The sequence below is a fragment of the Cyanistes caeruleus genome, chromosome 1 (genome assembly GCF_971803275.1).
Source record: "Cyanistes caeruleus chromosome 1, bCyaCae1.hap1.1, whole genome shotgun sequence".
Taxonomy (NCBI): domain Eukaryota; kingdom Metazoa; phylum Chordata; class Aves; order Passeriformes; family Paridae; genus Cyanistes; species Cyanistes caeruleus.
Genome location: NC_141701.1, coordinates 19471027 through 19487059, shown reverse-complemented (window position 1 = coordinate 19487059; position 16033 = coordinate 19471027). Strand labels below are relative to the sequence as shown.

Below are 16033 nucleotides of genomic sequence, written 5' to 3'. Positions count from 1 at the left end.
CAAATTCATTAAGATAATCAGAAAGTTCAATTCTGTGATGGAATGCAGTCAAATGAATTTAAATAGGACATGTTGCCGATATCAGAATTTCCTATTAGTAATTTTGGACTTTCTTTTCTGTGGAAACATCAATAGTTCAACTTTTTTAAGCCATTTGAGGCCAGAACCAAATGTTGAAATGTCACCCTTATAGCAAAGTGAACATTTCAAATGATGCAACCTGTATCAGTAATGTTTTAATAGTGGTGTATGTTGGAATACTAACTGCTCTATTAAATGCTTCTGTCTGAAATCCAAGCACAATTATTCAGTGGCAAAGGGAAAAATAGAAATTGGTAGTGGTATAAATATTTTTTTGCAAATTCATGAGCAGAAAAATAGACAAGCATTAGCATTGCAATCAGAGAAGCAAACTAAGCAATGTAAATTTTGGCTGCATTTGTAAATATTTAGCAAATAAAAGACTCATCCATGTCAATGGGTTGGAGTCTTCAACTTTGTTCACCCAAAGGAATTGAAACAGAGCAGTTGTCCTATACACATCAATATTTGAAATTAAACATAAATTGTCATGAATGATAATGAATTACATCATCAGCTACAGATGCCATGTTTTCAGAGCAGCCAGCCATTCTTCAAAACTAAGTTAATTACAGTCTCTAGCAGCTCTTTGCATTCTGAAGTCGGGGGGAGATTTGATGTTGATCAAGATGTGTTTTGATGTTGACTGCAATTGACTGATCCTGAGGTCGGCTGTCACAGTCTGGAGTTAATCATAACTTTATCCTCTCTTAATCTCTAAAACAGTAGAGTGGTCTCCAGGCCAGATGCAGAGGATGGTCCTATGCCTATGATAATTCCTGAAATGTATGCACAAGTGTTCATTGACTTAAGCCAAAGGTATAGAAGGGGATGTTCTCATGATTTAGAAGTACAAACAAGTTCTCAAGTGTGAATCCTGTCATAGTTTAGTCATCTACATTTTCTAGTGTAGATGTGCCCCAAAAGATCAGAGATTTCTTCTTGTTCTTAGTGATAGCATGGAAGGTTCACCTTTCAGAAATATGAAATAGTTCTTTTGTCTTTCTGAGATGTATTCACAACAGGTACTGTGTAGGTGTCCTTGACAGGGTATTAATACACAAATATCTGCCCACTTCATGTAAGTATACCATATGCATCATTACTCTTTACATTAGTAATGTAGCCTCTAATGCACACTGAAAATACACATCCTCCAGAATGATCTGCAGTTAGCACTCAAAAATTCCAAGGCCCAAAGCTGGAAAGTCTTCTGCATACAGAAAAAAAATTGAAAGATGTCACCTAATGAGTACTGATGTATTGGAAATACAGCATAATTCCTGAATTAGTATTGCTTGTTCCCAACAAACATTTAATTTAATTTAATTTTTAAAAATAATTATGTGCCAAAAGCTTCTGGCAGTTTTCTTTGTGCAACTTTTTCTTAAAAATAGCCTTTTGAAAGAAAAAACTGTCTTACATGTTAGTCTCTCATCTGCAAGTTACATTTTAATAAACCCATTTCTCTGGTTTCAATGTTTTATTAAATAAGTATTTTTTTAATGGGGAAGGGAATTAATCTGGCTGTGTTATTTGGTTGGCACCAAGTTAACTGTGGCTAACCTGCACCTGCTTATACTTGCTTGTAGAGGACATATTCCCTTGCAAATCCTGTGGCATTTGGTACCGAAGTGAGCGGAACCTGCAGGCCCATCTCATGTATTACTGCAGTGGGAGGCAAAGAGAGGGGCCACAGCTGCCAGAGGAGAGTGAGGACAGTGCTCAGCAGATATCCAGTGTCTGCCCCTTTCCACAGTGTACCAAAAGCTTTTCAAACGCAAGAGCTCTGGAAATGCACCTAAATTCTCACAGTGGTAAGTACCATGTATTTTTGTGTATCATCTTCTAGATATTACTTCTTGAAGCATTATTCACTATAGGCATTTGGAAGATCAATGTCTTGCCAAATATATGCAAACTTTGCATGTAGATAATACCAAAATGTCAACAGTTTCTGACCTGTGTTCTACACCAAGTACCTCTGCCAGGTAACCTCTGTCATTTGTCTTACCTACTAATCCTCATTTGAATGTTGTCTCTCTCTTAATGTGTGTATACACACATGCAGGCAGCATTTCTTTATTGGTGAAGCTGTGATCAGGAATCCAGACACAATCAATTACTGCAGGATTCCAGCTACCAAACGTACACACAACCACAGAACATGTCCTTCTGAAGTGCCCTAGAGAAGGCTTCTTGGGCAGAAAGCTTTAAGATTCATGGTCCAAAACTCTCTGCTTTTACCAGGACACTTGTTTCACAAAAACTTCTTGTTTGATAGAAATATTCTTTTTCCTTTTTATAAATATCAAATGGGGATAGTATTTTAGAATCACAAAAACAAAGAATCATAGGTTAGTCTAGGTAGGAAAAGACCTTTGAAATCATCAAGTCCACTGCTAAACCATGTCCCTAGGCACATCAGCATGGTGTAGACGACCAATTTTGAATTGAATTAGGGCTGGAAACACAAGTTAAGAGTTTGCAGGACATTTTGCATTGGAGTTTTCAGTAGCAGAGAACACCTACAAATAAGAAAGACTGCAGTGTCAATGTGTGGTGTGGTTGCTGTCTGGTGTACAGAGCTGCTTCTGAGAAAGAAGCAAGGGCTCTGCAGGTGTCCCTGATCCTCCTGTTAAATGAACGGAGTCTAAAGGACATTTATGGGTGCTTTAGTCACTGAAGAAAGCCTTATTTGGCTGCAGTGTAAAAACTCTTGAGGCATGTGTAGACTACTCTGGATTTGGTGAAGTGAAAATGTTTCTCTGATACTTGGATAGCAATTGCAAATCTAAAAGGCAACATACTGCCTTGGAGGAGTTTGGTACCTCCCAGGAAAGGACTAGAAGAGTGCTGAGTGAAAACTTCTTTATGTAGACAACCCAGAAAACTCTTAGCCATTCATTTAGAGGTCAGATATTTTTGTGCTTCAAGATCTTATCAAGCTATTGCCATTTTCTGTTCGTTGCCTACAAAATATTTCACTGTTCAGTAAACCAGCAGAACCGTAAGCTACAACTGCTTCAATAAGATCAGGTGAAGGCAGCCCAGTGTGTCTTACAGCCTGGTAATTATAACCAGATACTCTGGGAAGATTACAGATTAATTTCTCCCCATGCAGAGGAAAAATGAAATTCTAACCATTGTGCAAAAGATTTGCTTCAATTATTTGCATTTATTGACACACCATTGGCTTTGGCGTTGACGGTTTTGAGCCATGAGCTGTGAGTCACCATGTCTGCATGTAATCTAGAGATGTGTGTTCCTTGAAAGACAAAGTCCTGAGATTGTGGTGAATATCCAGTAAGAATCATTGGTTATTTCTTATAAGAGAGGTCTTCTTTTTAGTCACAAACCAGTCTATTCAATCATTCTTGCTATTTTTCCTATCCTGTCAGTCTTTATTTTTCTATACAGATTATCACAAGTTATAACACCTGCAGTAGGCATGAAACATTCCTTTCCCAAATGTCTTATAATCTTTGGAAGACCTGTGTTCAGTTGCTGTTACTGTTCCCACTGGAGGCTCTAGCAGACCTACACCACTGAAAAGCAGAGCCCTGACTGAAATGCAAAGTCCCATAGAGACTGCTGTCACTGTACCCCATGATGGGGAAGCATGCAAAGCACCATCTCATGTCAGTGGTGGAGCTAAAGCCTCATGTGGCCTCCTGGGTAAAGAGAGCCTGATGGGAAGAAAGTGCTGTTCATCTCCTTGGCTCCCTGCTGGCCTCTGAGGCCAAGAGCAGGTCAAATTTCAAATGCTATTCACAGCTTGGGGGGGTCACTGATGCTGGGGAAGAAGGGAGGACCTCCAGGTACGACAGTGTGACTACCCACAGAGTGAATTACAGTATTCTTACTATTTTGTATTGTCCAACTATCTACTTCACTACTAACCACCTACCACCTACTACTAACCACTAACCAACTACCACACACCTACTTCACCTGACTGAGGTGTGGTATATGTGTATATGTGTAGGCAGAACAAATACTTGTTTTAAATTCTGAATAACATCCCTATCAATATTTTTACAGTTTTTATTGTCTAAAAGGTAACTAGAATCCATGTTGTTGCAATGGAGAAATTTGGTCTTATCTCTTTTTAAAGCATTTTCAATTTCAAAATGCCATGAAAAATGGAGTTTTTTGTTTAATCGGTGATTGTAAGATGTCTTTGAATGTACTGTTCATGATAAAGTAGTAGTGATTTCATGAGGAAAAGGTGTCATATTATAGCAGTTGTTGCCAGTGGCTATTATATGAGAAAGATAAAATGTCAGTGAAGCCATGTCTTACTGCTCCTCCTCCCTTCACAAGGGACACAGCTCATCAGTCCTTTCTGATGAGGATAGATCTGTAACCTCTTCCCAAACTACAGCCAACCCATGCAAGCAAAGAGCTAAGCATCAGTAATACTCAAAATGCTACCTCTTTTTTGTCTGTGGCTTTCAGGCATCCTGAGGGCTGTACCTCAAGTTATATCATAACCTTGAACCTATTGACCTTGTTGTGCTTTCTGTGCATTGAAAATTTCCAGTGACTGTGTATGGGGAACATTATGTGTCCCTTTAGTTGTAACTGCAATTTCAGAGACCTTTTCATTTAGAGTAAGTCTAGTCTATTTTTATCCTTCCCTTGTTCTTTCTCTCCCTGCAGCTCTGATGAATGCATGCAAATACTAGGGCTCTCCAAAGCAGAGCAAAAGTCTGTGAATAACATAGCAGTTTCAGGAAAAACAATTCAAGTACTTTTAGGGTGACTAACACTATCTCATTAGAGGAACATTAGTCATTCTCGCTGTATTTGTACCTTCTGTGCAGCTGATTTCCCGGTGTTCTTCATGAGGGGCAAAATGGTCACTTTATTTTGTATTTTGCTTGTCTTTTCTGTAGGAGTGAAAATGGAAGAATTTCTCCCACCCGGTGCTAGTCTGAAATGCACAGTTTGTACTTACACCGCAGACTCAGTGATTAACTTTCATCAGCACCTGTTCTCGCATCTTACTCAAGCTGCCTTTAGATGCAATCACTGCCATTTTGGCTTCCAAACTCAGAGGGAGCTACTGCAGCACCAAGAGTTACATGTCTCTGGCAACAAAATTCAGAGAGAAAGTGACATTGAACACTCTCCAAGTGGAAATGAAGAAGGTTTACAGCCGGCAACGGACCTGTTGAGCAGAAATGATGTTCCCCAGAGCCAAAAGACCATGCAGACTAAAGATGCAAGTTCTGATACAGAGCTTGATAAATGTGAAAAAAAGGCTCCACTTTTCCTTCCAAACCAGAGGCCAGAAACCCAGCCTGCTGCAAATAAGCAGAGTTTTTCATATACCAAAATCAAATCTGAACCGTCCAGTCCAAGGCTTGCTTCATCGCCAGTTCAGCCTAGTATTGGTCCTTCTTTCCCGATGGGACCTTTTCTTTCCCAGTTTGCTTTTCCCCAGGATATCACTGTGGTTCCTCAGGCTTCAGAGATATTAGCCAAAATGTCAGAACTGGTCCATCGAAGGCTGAGGCATGGAAGTAGCAATTATCCACCTGTAATTTACAGTCCTTTGATGCCTAAAGGGGCTACATGTTTTGAATGCAACATAACATTCAATAATTTGGACAACTATTTGGTACACAAAAAGCATTACTGCAGCAGCCGATGGCAGCAGATGGCAAAGTCACCAGATTTTTCCAGTGTTCCAGAAAAAATTCCTGAAGCTGTAAGTCCCAGTAATGGTCAGAGCTCTATAAACATCCTGAATCCAGCTCCTCACACATCAGATCCAGAAAATCAACTTCTGCAGACATCTTGCTTAAACTCTTCCAATGTTTTAGATTTGATTGGGCCAAACAATAAAAGTCATGAAAAAGACTTTACTGCACAGCCTAAGAAGCTGTCAGCTGCAAGCAACGGTGATGAGAAGATAAATGGAAAAGCTTCTGATGTGAAGAATCCCAACACTCCCTTAGTAGAGGGGGAGAGTGACCCTAACAAGACCACGTGTGAAGCTTGTAATATTACTTTCAGCAGACATGAGACCTACATGGTCCACAAGCAGTATTACTGTGCCACTCGCCACGATCCCCCGCTGAAGAGGTCCGCTTCCAACAAAGTGCCTGCCATGCAGAGAACAATGCGTACCCGGAAGCGAAGGAAGATGTATGAGATGTGCTTACCAGAGCAAGAGCAGAGGCCTCCACTAGTTCAACAGCGATTTCTAGAAGTTGCTAATCTTGGCAATCCTTGTACATCAACTCAAGAGTCAACAGAGGGCCTTGGAGAATGTTACCACCCACGATGTGATATCTTTCCGGGAATAGTCTCGAAGCATCTGGAAACGTCACTGTCTATTAACAAGTGTGTTCCTGTTTCAAAGTGTGATACTGCCCACTCCACCGTGTCTTGCTTGGAGATGGATGTGCCAATAGATCTCAGTAAAAAATGCTTACCCCCATCAGAGAGGACATCCACTTCTCCCAAAAGGCTGCTGGATTACCATGAGTGCACCGTATGCAAGATCAGTTTTAACAAGGTAGAGAACTACCTGGCTCACAAGCAGAATTTTTGTCCTGTCACTGCTCATCAGCGTAGTGACCTGGGACAACTTGACAGTAAGGTGTTTCAAAACCCAGAAAGTGAAAGAAACAGCCCAGATGTCAGTTATGAGAGAAGCATAATCAAATGTGAGAAAAACGGAAACTCGAAACAGTCCTCTCCTAATGGAAACTTATTTTCCACACACTTAGCAACACTTCAAGGACTGAAAGTCTTTAGTGAAGCTGCCCAGCTTATTGCTACAAAAGAAGAAAACAAACATTTATTTCTTCCACAATGCCTTTACCCTGGAGCAATAAAGAAAGCTAAAGGAGCAGATCAGCTTTCTCCATATTATGGAATAAAGCCAAGTGATTACATTTCTGGTTCTCTCGTCATTCATAATACTGATTTAGATCAAAGCACAAATACAGAAAGTGAATCTCCTAAAGGCCAGGCGCCTTCGAATGGATGTGCTGTGCAGAAGAAAGAATCTCTTCCACTACTGCCGAAAAACCGAGGCATGGTAATAGTTAATGGGGGACTAAAACAGGAGGAAAGGCCTGCTGCTAACCCACAGCAAGAGAACATTTCCCAGAACCCTCCACATGAAGATGGGCACAAGTCTCCTTCTTGGATCTCTGAGAATCCCTTAGCTACAAATGAAAATGTCTCTCCAGCAATTCCTACAGCAGAGGAACAGTTGTCTAGTATAGCTAAAGGTGTGAATGGCTCTGCCCAGGCTCCAACCAGTGGAAAGTATTGCCGACTGTGTGACATCCAGTTCAACAATCTCTCAAACTTTATAACTCATAAGAAGTTTTATTGCTCTTCACATGCAGCAGAACATGTTAAATGAAATAATCGGTCACCTTTGGTACATGTGTTTAGCATATTGTTCCATACAGTTTAAAGAAAGCTGTTTGAATTACATCTGGACAATCAGGAGATTTCACTATTGCTGAGTTGAAGACTTAAAGGTGTAATTTCATTACAGTCCATTAGTAAAGTGTATTATTGGTGCCATTTTCAAAAATATTAATTTATTTTACCAGCAGTATTCATAGCTGTAGTTATGTTATTTTTTATTTAAAAACTTTATATTAAAGTCATTTGTAATGTTATTGTATAGTTATTGTGTAGCACATATGGTTTGCACTGTATAGTAGATTTTAAAGAAAATAGTCGCAAACAATACAGAAAAGCATTTTAGAAATAGCTTCAAAAGCACTTGTGTATCCTGATTTTTTTTCTTATATGCTGTTGCAGATATATGTATATGCTAAAATATAACTTGCAAAGAAGTTTCAACTATGCTGTAAAGTTCGCCTTAAAATTTCAATTTTTTTGAACAATTGGGCTCAGTTTGCACTTTATATTTTAGCACATACAGTACCTTAGTCATTAGGCTTTGCATTTGTATGTAGCAGTATGTTTCTGTCCACTTTCTTAATCTGAAACGTACGTTAAATGAAGATGGCATTTTCTTTCTTGTATAGTACTTGTATTTTCTTTCGCTGATGCATCTCTGTCTCAATTTTTAAACCTTTGCTGTTAAATGCAATACTTTATAAAGAATGAACAAAATTACTGGAAGCAGTATTGTAAGAAATGAGGTCATATCAATCAGTTTTATCTTTTGAAAGGCACAGTCTAAAACAAAACCCTAAACTCAATGCTGCAATTATGAATCTAATTCATATATAAGATATATTTAAATATAAGAGTAGCAATACTGCAACTGGTGATCAAAAAGATAATGTTCTACTTCTGATAGAAATAATTTCTCAACAAATGTTGTTACTATGCATGTATATGGATGGAATAAAATTCCAGATAATTGGAGAAGTTTGGCAGTAATTTCTTTAATTTTTTTTAATTTTGTTTTTCAAGGTAGATTTAGAGCTCACAAACTGTGCAGAAGCTCTTAGGAATGAGCCAACATTGCCTTCTCTTCAGTGGAAGCAAAGTGTTCAAATAGACAATGACTACAAAGGATGCCTCCGTTTCCAGGGAGTCCCCACTGACAAGTCACTAGTGCAACTGAGTCTAAGACTGCCTGGTGAACTAAAACTTTAAATCTGAGGGTCTGAAACCAGGAAGGCTGTTCTCTTTACTAGTGCTAAGGAACACATACTTCCCTGGCAGTATCTCCATATGTCAAAATCAGTGGAACAATCTCCTTCCTAATACCTCTGGTATGATTTTTCATGTGTTCAGTGTTCTTATATAAGAAACAAGATCATTCACTTAAGAGAACAGCAGTTTGCTCCACTAATTCAGTATCAAAATATTAGGCAATAATTTATGTTATATTAAAATCTGAACTAACGCACAATTAGTACCCTTCACTTGCAATTGTTTGGTCTCCTGTACACCATTTTCATTAAAAAAACCTGAGATTATAAAAATGACCTATTGATGCACTTTCATCCTACAAATTTGAGAGCAAAACCATGATCTGAACAGTTACATAAATAGTTGTATTTTAATTCCTGTATCAGCCAAAGAAACAACTCAGAACAAGCTATATAAAAGGACGGTATTTCAGCGGCCAGTTGTAGTCTAGCATAAGAGCATACAATGCCCAATGCCTTTCAGCAACCCCATTTCTGTGTAGTTTGGACTGAAACTGTTCTTTTTTTATTATTATTTTTATGTGTAGCTACATGTAACCCAGTAGTGAAAGTAATAAACTTCAAAACCATAGTTAACAATTCTGTTGGTTAGCCGGGGTTTAAATACAGGTCAAGATTGCTTAAAATTGTACTAATTCTCACTTGCAACAAAGATAGCAGATGTATACATTCATTTCAGTAGGCCCAAAGTTGGTCCTATAGCAACACACCAATATAACACACTAATAGATAATAACACTTGAGAAGGAGAAAAAGCATTACAATCACAGGGATAATAAAACAGGCAAAATGTTCATGATTATCAATTAAACATTTATAAGGAAATACACCAGGATATCTAAGACTTTACAATATTTGAAATAGATAGTGAATTTTGGTGGTTTTGGTGGCAAACATTAATTTTGAAGATTATCTATCTTGCAATACTGTGTTAAAGAACTAGGTGATTACATCTGGATTGAAATAACCTAATTCTGAAAGATCCACATGCCTAGATGAAAACTTTTTAGGTGAAGCTGGTCACAAGGCCATAGGTTGTGTAATTTACAATTGCAGAGCTCTAGGGGTGTGTTTAGACAGTGAGAAAGTAAAGCAAAATATCAGGGTTAAAGCAAATACCTAGTTGAGAATTGATGCTGAAAAAGGAAAGCCTTATCACAAATGGTTTCTGATCCAGAAATGCTGAGGGTTCCTGATGTATTCCAGAAGTAAATTAAAGCCTTCCATGCTTCATTATATTCTTCCCACTGGCTAGTCCAATCTCTTTCACACAACAGAATAATTCTGCTAACGTTTTCTCTTTATAAATCACCTATTTGGTTGACTGCTTCCATTTTTACAAGCTCAAAATAAGCACAACCTGTTCATTAGTGGGTGCAGAGTTACTCAATTGTAAACACATTTCATATATTTTAGTCCCTTCACAGGAACAACTGGCAACTCTGACACTACTAAACCCCTAAGTTATACCATCACACTCTGTGAAAGTAAAACTGTACATAAGCTATGTGGGTAGCAGATACAAACATTTTTATTTTTTAGTACATTTTTGAAAACAGAAAGCATTTTAAAAAAAAAACTGCTCGCAGAGCTGGGTTCAGGAACCATATTTTTCCATAATTTTATATACTGTTTTCAATTGTTTTATTTTCTTTATTGCACTCATTTTTAAATTTGCCCATGTGAAATGAGAACATAAACACTTCGAACAGCCAGAAATCTCTCTCCTGTCTCTTAAACCACTTTGCACAATACTGGCCTAATCCCATCTTGGGGCTTAAATCACATCTACATTTAAGTCATAACTATTGTTTACAGAAATAAACTACTTAAATCTGTTTTCTGACCAAGGGATTATTTGTGTTCTCTTCAGATTACATCTACATGTTTGTCCAAATTGATAAACTGCCTATTTCTAAAAGCTTCTCTTCCAAAGTTCTTTTAGGTTTTTGTAGGGTTATTAATTTTTTATCAAATCACCTGTGCAAAACGAGTCCATTCTTAGTCTTTGACACCTGAAATTCAGCAGGAAGCAGAGCACCTCAATTAAATGGTTTGGATTCCTTAATCCTTGTCAGCTGGTGTCAGTAAATAAATCTTTGGGGCTATGGGGTGAACAGCTCAGCAAAAGGCATTAAAATATTTCCTGGGTTTCTGTTACAAAAAATAGAATTGCTGCACATGAAGACTTAATAATTAGAAGAGCTGGTTCCTGCCTAACTCCCTGTGTACTGATTGCCTGGCAGGTTATACATTTTGTGCTTTTTAAGGAAGATTTCCTTATTCACAAAACATCCCATCCACAGGCAGTGCTCAGAACTAATTTGGCCACATCCCTGTCTGCCTTATTTATTTGTTTTTACACCAGAATTCAGACTCTGAAAGGCAGTTGTGACTCCTCATTCATACAACATTCATACCACAATCTTCACAGTTTTCACAGAGCAATGATGATTTTTTTTCTTTGTAAAAGAAAACAGTAAGGCATATTGCTACAAGCTGATGTCTACTTGTCTTGAAGTAATTGTAATAATGTTAGGATTCTGATGACATCTTCTCATTATTATAAATGATCATAAAACTACATCATAGATATCTACTGTGGATCCACACTCCTAACTTTCTGAATTTCTCATTTCTACTAGGTAACTATTGACTATGTTCACTGTCTACACTGTCTGCAAGAATGTAGAAGTCATATCCTAAACATAATAGAGAGTATGAATAAGGTGATTTCTCCATTATACCATAAACACTGCACCAATGGCAAGTGGAGAAGGAAAAAAAAAAAAAAATAAAAAACCTGATGTAGAAATTAAAAAAAAAATAAATCAATTCCAGCTCCACTATCAAGATGATGTGTAGGTGGGCTAATTCACTTTGCTGAATATATATACATAAGCTGTGAACCAGAAGCCACTATAAAACAGTGGAACTGAGATGGAGCTCTGAGCAGCCTGGAAAACCTGACTTACAGAAAATTCCATGGTGAGTATAATGGTAAAAGGGTGGTGTGGGATAATCTTATTGAGGGGCAAAGAGGATAAGGAAAAAGGGAAGTGGCACTTTGTTAATGACAAGAGTGTAGTATGGTGTACTGAAGGCCACAGAAGGCAGCAGTTACAAGACATCAACCCCAAAAAATGCTACACGTCCCTGTGGGCCTGTTGAGAGTGGCTAAAACACTGATGAGACAAAATCCTTGGAAGATCACTCTAAATTCTAAATACTGTCAATGCAAAGGTTCTGGCTTCTGGTGTTCTCCTTTTCCCCAAGGCTGACAATGGGAAAGAGAACCACAACTCTTTTGACCTTCCAGACCACCTTCAGAGCCAGCGTGTTGTGCTGCCATGAACTGTGCAGGACAGACATCCAGAACAGATACGTGTGACCCTCTTGTAAATTAGAGTCAAGCCAGATAGCCAGGCTTCAGATGTGTTAGACTGGGAGCCCACCTGGTCCCTCCACTGACATCTTCCACAGAGGTCACTGACAATTCTTCAAATCCAGACCATTTAGAGCCATAGAAGAATGAACTAAAATAGTGGTGCTACTTATGTATGGAGTTAAACAGAGCACGGGGAAGGGAGGTGGGCAGGAAATCTGCACTCACACAATTAAAGCTTCTGCATAATACAGCAGCATGGGATGAATTCATTGTGACTGGAAGGATGAGACAAGGGTTTTATGCTGGGGTGAACAGAAAATTGTTATTCTGACAAATTCAACTTTCAAATACATGGATTTTTTTCCTATATACACAAACACATATATAAAACATGCACAGGGAAATGAGAATGTTCAAAACAGGGAGACAACATAAACTAGATTAAGAGATTAGATCAAGCACCTCTATAAAGTGATTAGAAAAATCCTTTGTTGCAGAAGTAATAGTAACTCTATTCTAGTAATTCTATTACTCTAGAAGTAACTCTTTAATCTTCATTGCATAGGTAAACTGGCATCTTTTGGTGCATGGAAGGTGATAATACCCTCATTCATATTCAAATTTAAATGTCCTGGCAAAACTGCTCTTCTCTCTTTCTGCTCTCAACTGCTTTGTGCAGGTCCCAAGCCTGGGGAAAGGAATTTGTTCCTACCTACCAATTCAGTGACCCTCACACTAATTTTTTTCCACCTGACAACTTTGTCAGTTTTGTAACAGTCTTGTTTTGTTTTCTATTGTGGAGTTTTTTTAACTCTTTAACAGCCTTGAATGAGTTACAGTAGAGGCAGGTGAAAGGATTCATCTGAGCTGGTATATTGGAGAATGTGTTAATCTCCATCATTGGAGACATGAAGTCACTTGAGTCACTCATGAAAAGGAGGTTTACATGCTCAGCTGTTCTCATCTCCTGCAGCTGAGTCCCTTTGTTAGGACTTTTATATCCCTCACCACATCTTGAAACACACTGCTTTCTAGTGCTAAACAGCATAACCCAGAGACTCAGTCAGTTGTCTGCTTTGAATTAGAAATATTTTGCTGTAGGAAATCTCCATGGAAGAATGTGTTGGACATGCACTTTGAATGACACTATTGGTAATTTTAATACTCACTGTTGATATAATCAAATATTCATCCCCAAAGTGGAGGCTGTGCTCCTCGGTAGTAAAGGTCCAGTCATTTCTTAGGGATGTCAGGAGAACCCCAGGTCTTACACATAGACAACTACAGGGACAGAGGGAAGTCAACATTTACTGTTTTTCTCCTCCCATGTCAGTCATTCTGCAAAATAGAGAGAAAACCATTGGAACACAGAGAAAAGGACTTTAAGGGCTATAATGTATGGAGGGGATTTGTGGCTTCTGGCCTTGAGGTGGCTTCTTGTCTTTTTTACACTAAGCTGATATTGGGAAAATGTCCTATCAGCAACCAAGGCTTATTTTCAGTGTTAGAAAACTTGACATGCAGTGTGCTTTTGTAAATTGTACCATTTGTAAATTGTACCAGAAATCACTTTCCTTTTATGAGAAGTGTAGTTTTGGGCAGGTAATTTTTATATTAGGAAAAAAGAAGTTGGCATGGTTTGCAGAAGTTTTTAACGTACTGAAATCTGTAGTATCACTAAAATACATTTTACAAAATACAAAAGCTTTCATGCAATTTGTGGAACTAAAAGTAATAATTATAAAAAAGATGTTGATATGATTTCACTTATTTGAACTTTACTGTGCTAGACGGATTCAGTGTCACTTTGTGATAGCCACTTCAAGGAAAAACTGTCTTCTCTGCAAGAACTTTCCTTGTCAATAGCATGTGTTCCTTATTCTTGTAACATTAAAATATATAACAGTTTATGCCTGTTGTATTAGATTTGATAATGACATTCACAGTATGAAAATAATATTTATATAAAATATTCAGCTTGAAGATAACTGTTAGACCTTCCTGATACAAAACTGCTGTGTATATTTGCCAACCATCTATTAAAGTTAAGTGATAATATTACTTTGTGCATTTTCTCTAAGTTCATGACAAGCATAATTAATCCCAATAACCAGCAAGGTGAAAGTAGAATTCATTCTTAGGTGATAAAAGTGCCAGTTTTCTTTCCAAAACAATAAATTCCAAAACTTTCTTACCACCAGATAAAATTAAAGTGAAAAAATTGAAATGTTGTACAGCTTTGTCCAGTGACACTTATGAGCCATTACTCTGAGCTGTGGAAGATCATGCTGTGGATGCATCCCTGGTGTAGAAAAGCACAGTTCAAGGACCTTCTACTGATGTTCAGAACCAACAGTGAACTGAGACCCGATGCAGGCTCAGATAAAAACAAATTAGTTGTTTAATTATTGTAAATTGTTTGAATCAAGAAGCAGCATTTTGAAAACATGAACTACCCTGCTATCTGAATTTCTCTTATAAATGGAGATGAGTTTTAAGTTAGTACTCAGCTGAGTATCAAAACCTCTTCTCTCCACAGGATTACCCACTGCTGCTAGCAAATCACCCATAAAAATGCAGGTCAGGCATTTGGAACCTACATCTAATGCTTACAAAACTCACATTGAAATGAATTATTGAATCACTCACTCCACTTGCAGTGCCTACAAGTAGATAAAAGAGAATATGTCTTTGTGACCTTTATACATGTTCTGTTCCATTTATATATTATACAAACAGCTTATTTTGTATGTGCTACCACTGGTTGTGGAGTAGGAACCATTACCTCCTCAAAATTTTAGAGGGGTAGAGATGTCCCAGTAAAGCCAGTGCCACAGGATGAGGCTGGCAGGCGCCTCTGGAAACCACCCATCCCACTCCTGCCCAAGCAGGGGCAGCTATGACAGCTTGTACAAGGATGTGGCCAGTTAAGTTTTTGAATATCTCCCAAGACAGAAATCGTACAGCCTTTCTTCTGGGCAACTTATTCCTGTGCCCAGGGTTGTTCCTCTCCAGGAGTGGGACTCTGCACTTTCCTTTGCTCACCTCTATGAGATGTCTCTTGGTCCATTTCTCCAGCCCGTCCAGACCTCCTAAAAGGCAGCATAGACACCTAGCCTGTCAAACTGTCCTTCCTGTTTTGTGTCATCTGCCAACTTGTGGAAGGCACATGATGTGCCAGCATCCAGATCATTGATGAGGATGATCAGCAGTTTCTACCTCTTTAGAACACCACTAGTGGCTGATCAGCAGCTGGACTTCATGCTGCTGATCACAGCCTTATTGGCCCAGCAGTTCAACCAGTTTTGAATCAACTTCCCTGTCTATTTAGCTAGCCCATATTCTATCAGAATGTCTACAAGATTGTTAGGAGAGACTGCCAAAAGCTGTGCTGAAGTCAAATAAACAGAATTCACTGCTTTCCCCTATTCACTCCATTGTAGGAGCCTCTCAGGTCAGGCATGATTTCATCTTCATAAATCTATGCTGACTCCCAGTAACCTTGTAGTCTTTTATTTGCCTGAAAATGGTTCTGAGGATAATTTGCTTATCACCTTCCTGAAGATCAAGGTGGAGGTCTGACTTGTAGTTTCCCTGAACCTTCCTTCATGTCTTTTTGAAGATGGTAATGGCATTTGCTTTCTCTCACTACTCAGAAATCTCCCCTGATCACTATGATCTTTTATATGACCTTAATCAAGAATGGACTCACAGAGATACCAACAGTTCCCTCAGCACTGGGGGTGCCTCCCTGTAGGTCACATGGACTTAAATATGCCCAGTTTATTTCAATTTTCCCTGTCCTGATCCTTGTCTACCAGAACAATTTCTTGCTCCAAGATCCTTGTGAGTCATGGGTTTCTAGCAAAGATGGAGGCAAAGAAGGAATTAA

At 38.5% G+C, this 16033-nt stretch overlaps 1 protein-coding gene and 1 long non-coding RNA gene across 4 annotated transcripts in view; both read left to right on the top strand.

The window, feature by feature from the left end:
• ZFPM2 (zinc finger protein, FOG family member 2) overlaps positions 1 to 8460 on the top strand; it is a 305701-nt gene extending 297241 nt beyond the window's left edge. For all 3 annotated transcript variants that reach the window (XM_086880820.1, XM_086880829.1, XM_086880839.1), the window contains 2 exons: positions 1674 to 1898; positions 4983 to 8460. In XM_086880820.1, the coding sequence (XP_086736946.1) occupies positions 1674 to 1898; positions 4983 to 7474 (2717 nt within the window). In that variant the 3' untranslated portion in view covers positions 7475 to 8460. The remainder of the gene's footprint in view (positions 1 to 1673; positions 1899 to 4982) is intronic.
• A 2414-nt stretch (positions 8461 to 10874) lies between these two features.
• LOC147655350 (uncharacterized) lies at positions 10875 to 14221 on the top strand. Its single transcript, XR_015284501.1, has 3 exons — positions 10875 to 10999; positions 11399 to 11741; positions 12030 to 14221. It is a non-coding gene; the product is annotated as an uncharacterized LOC147655350 (long non-coding RNA).
• The last annotated feature ends 1812 nt before the right edge of the window (positions 14222 to 16033 follow it).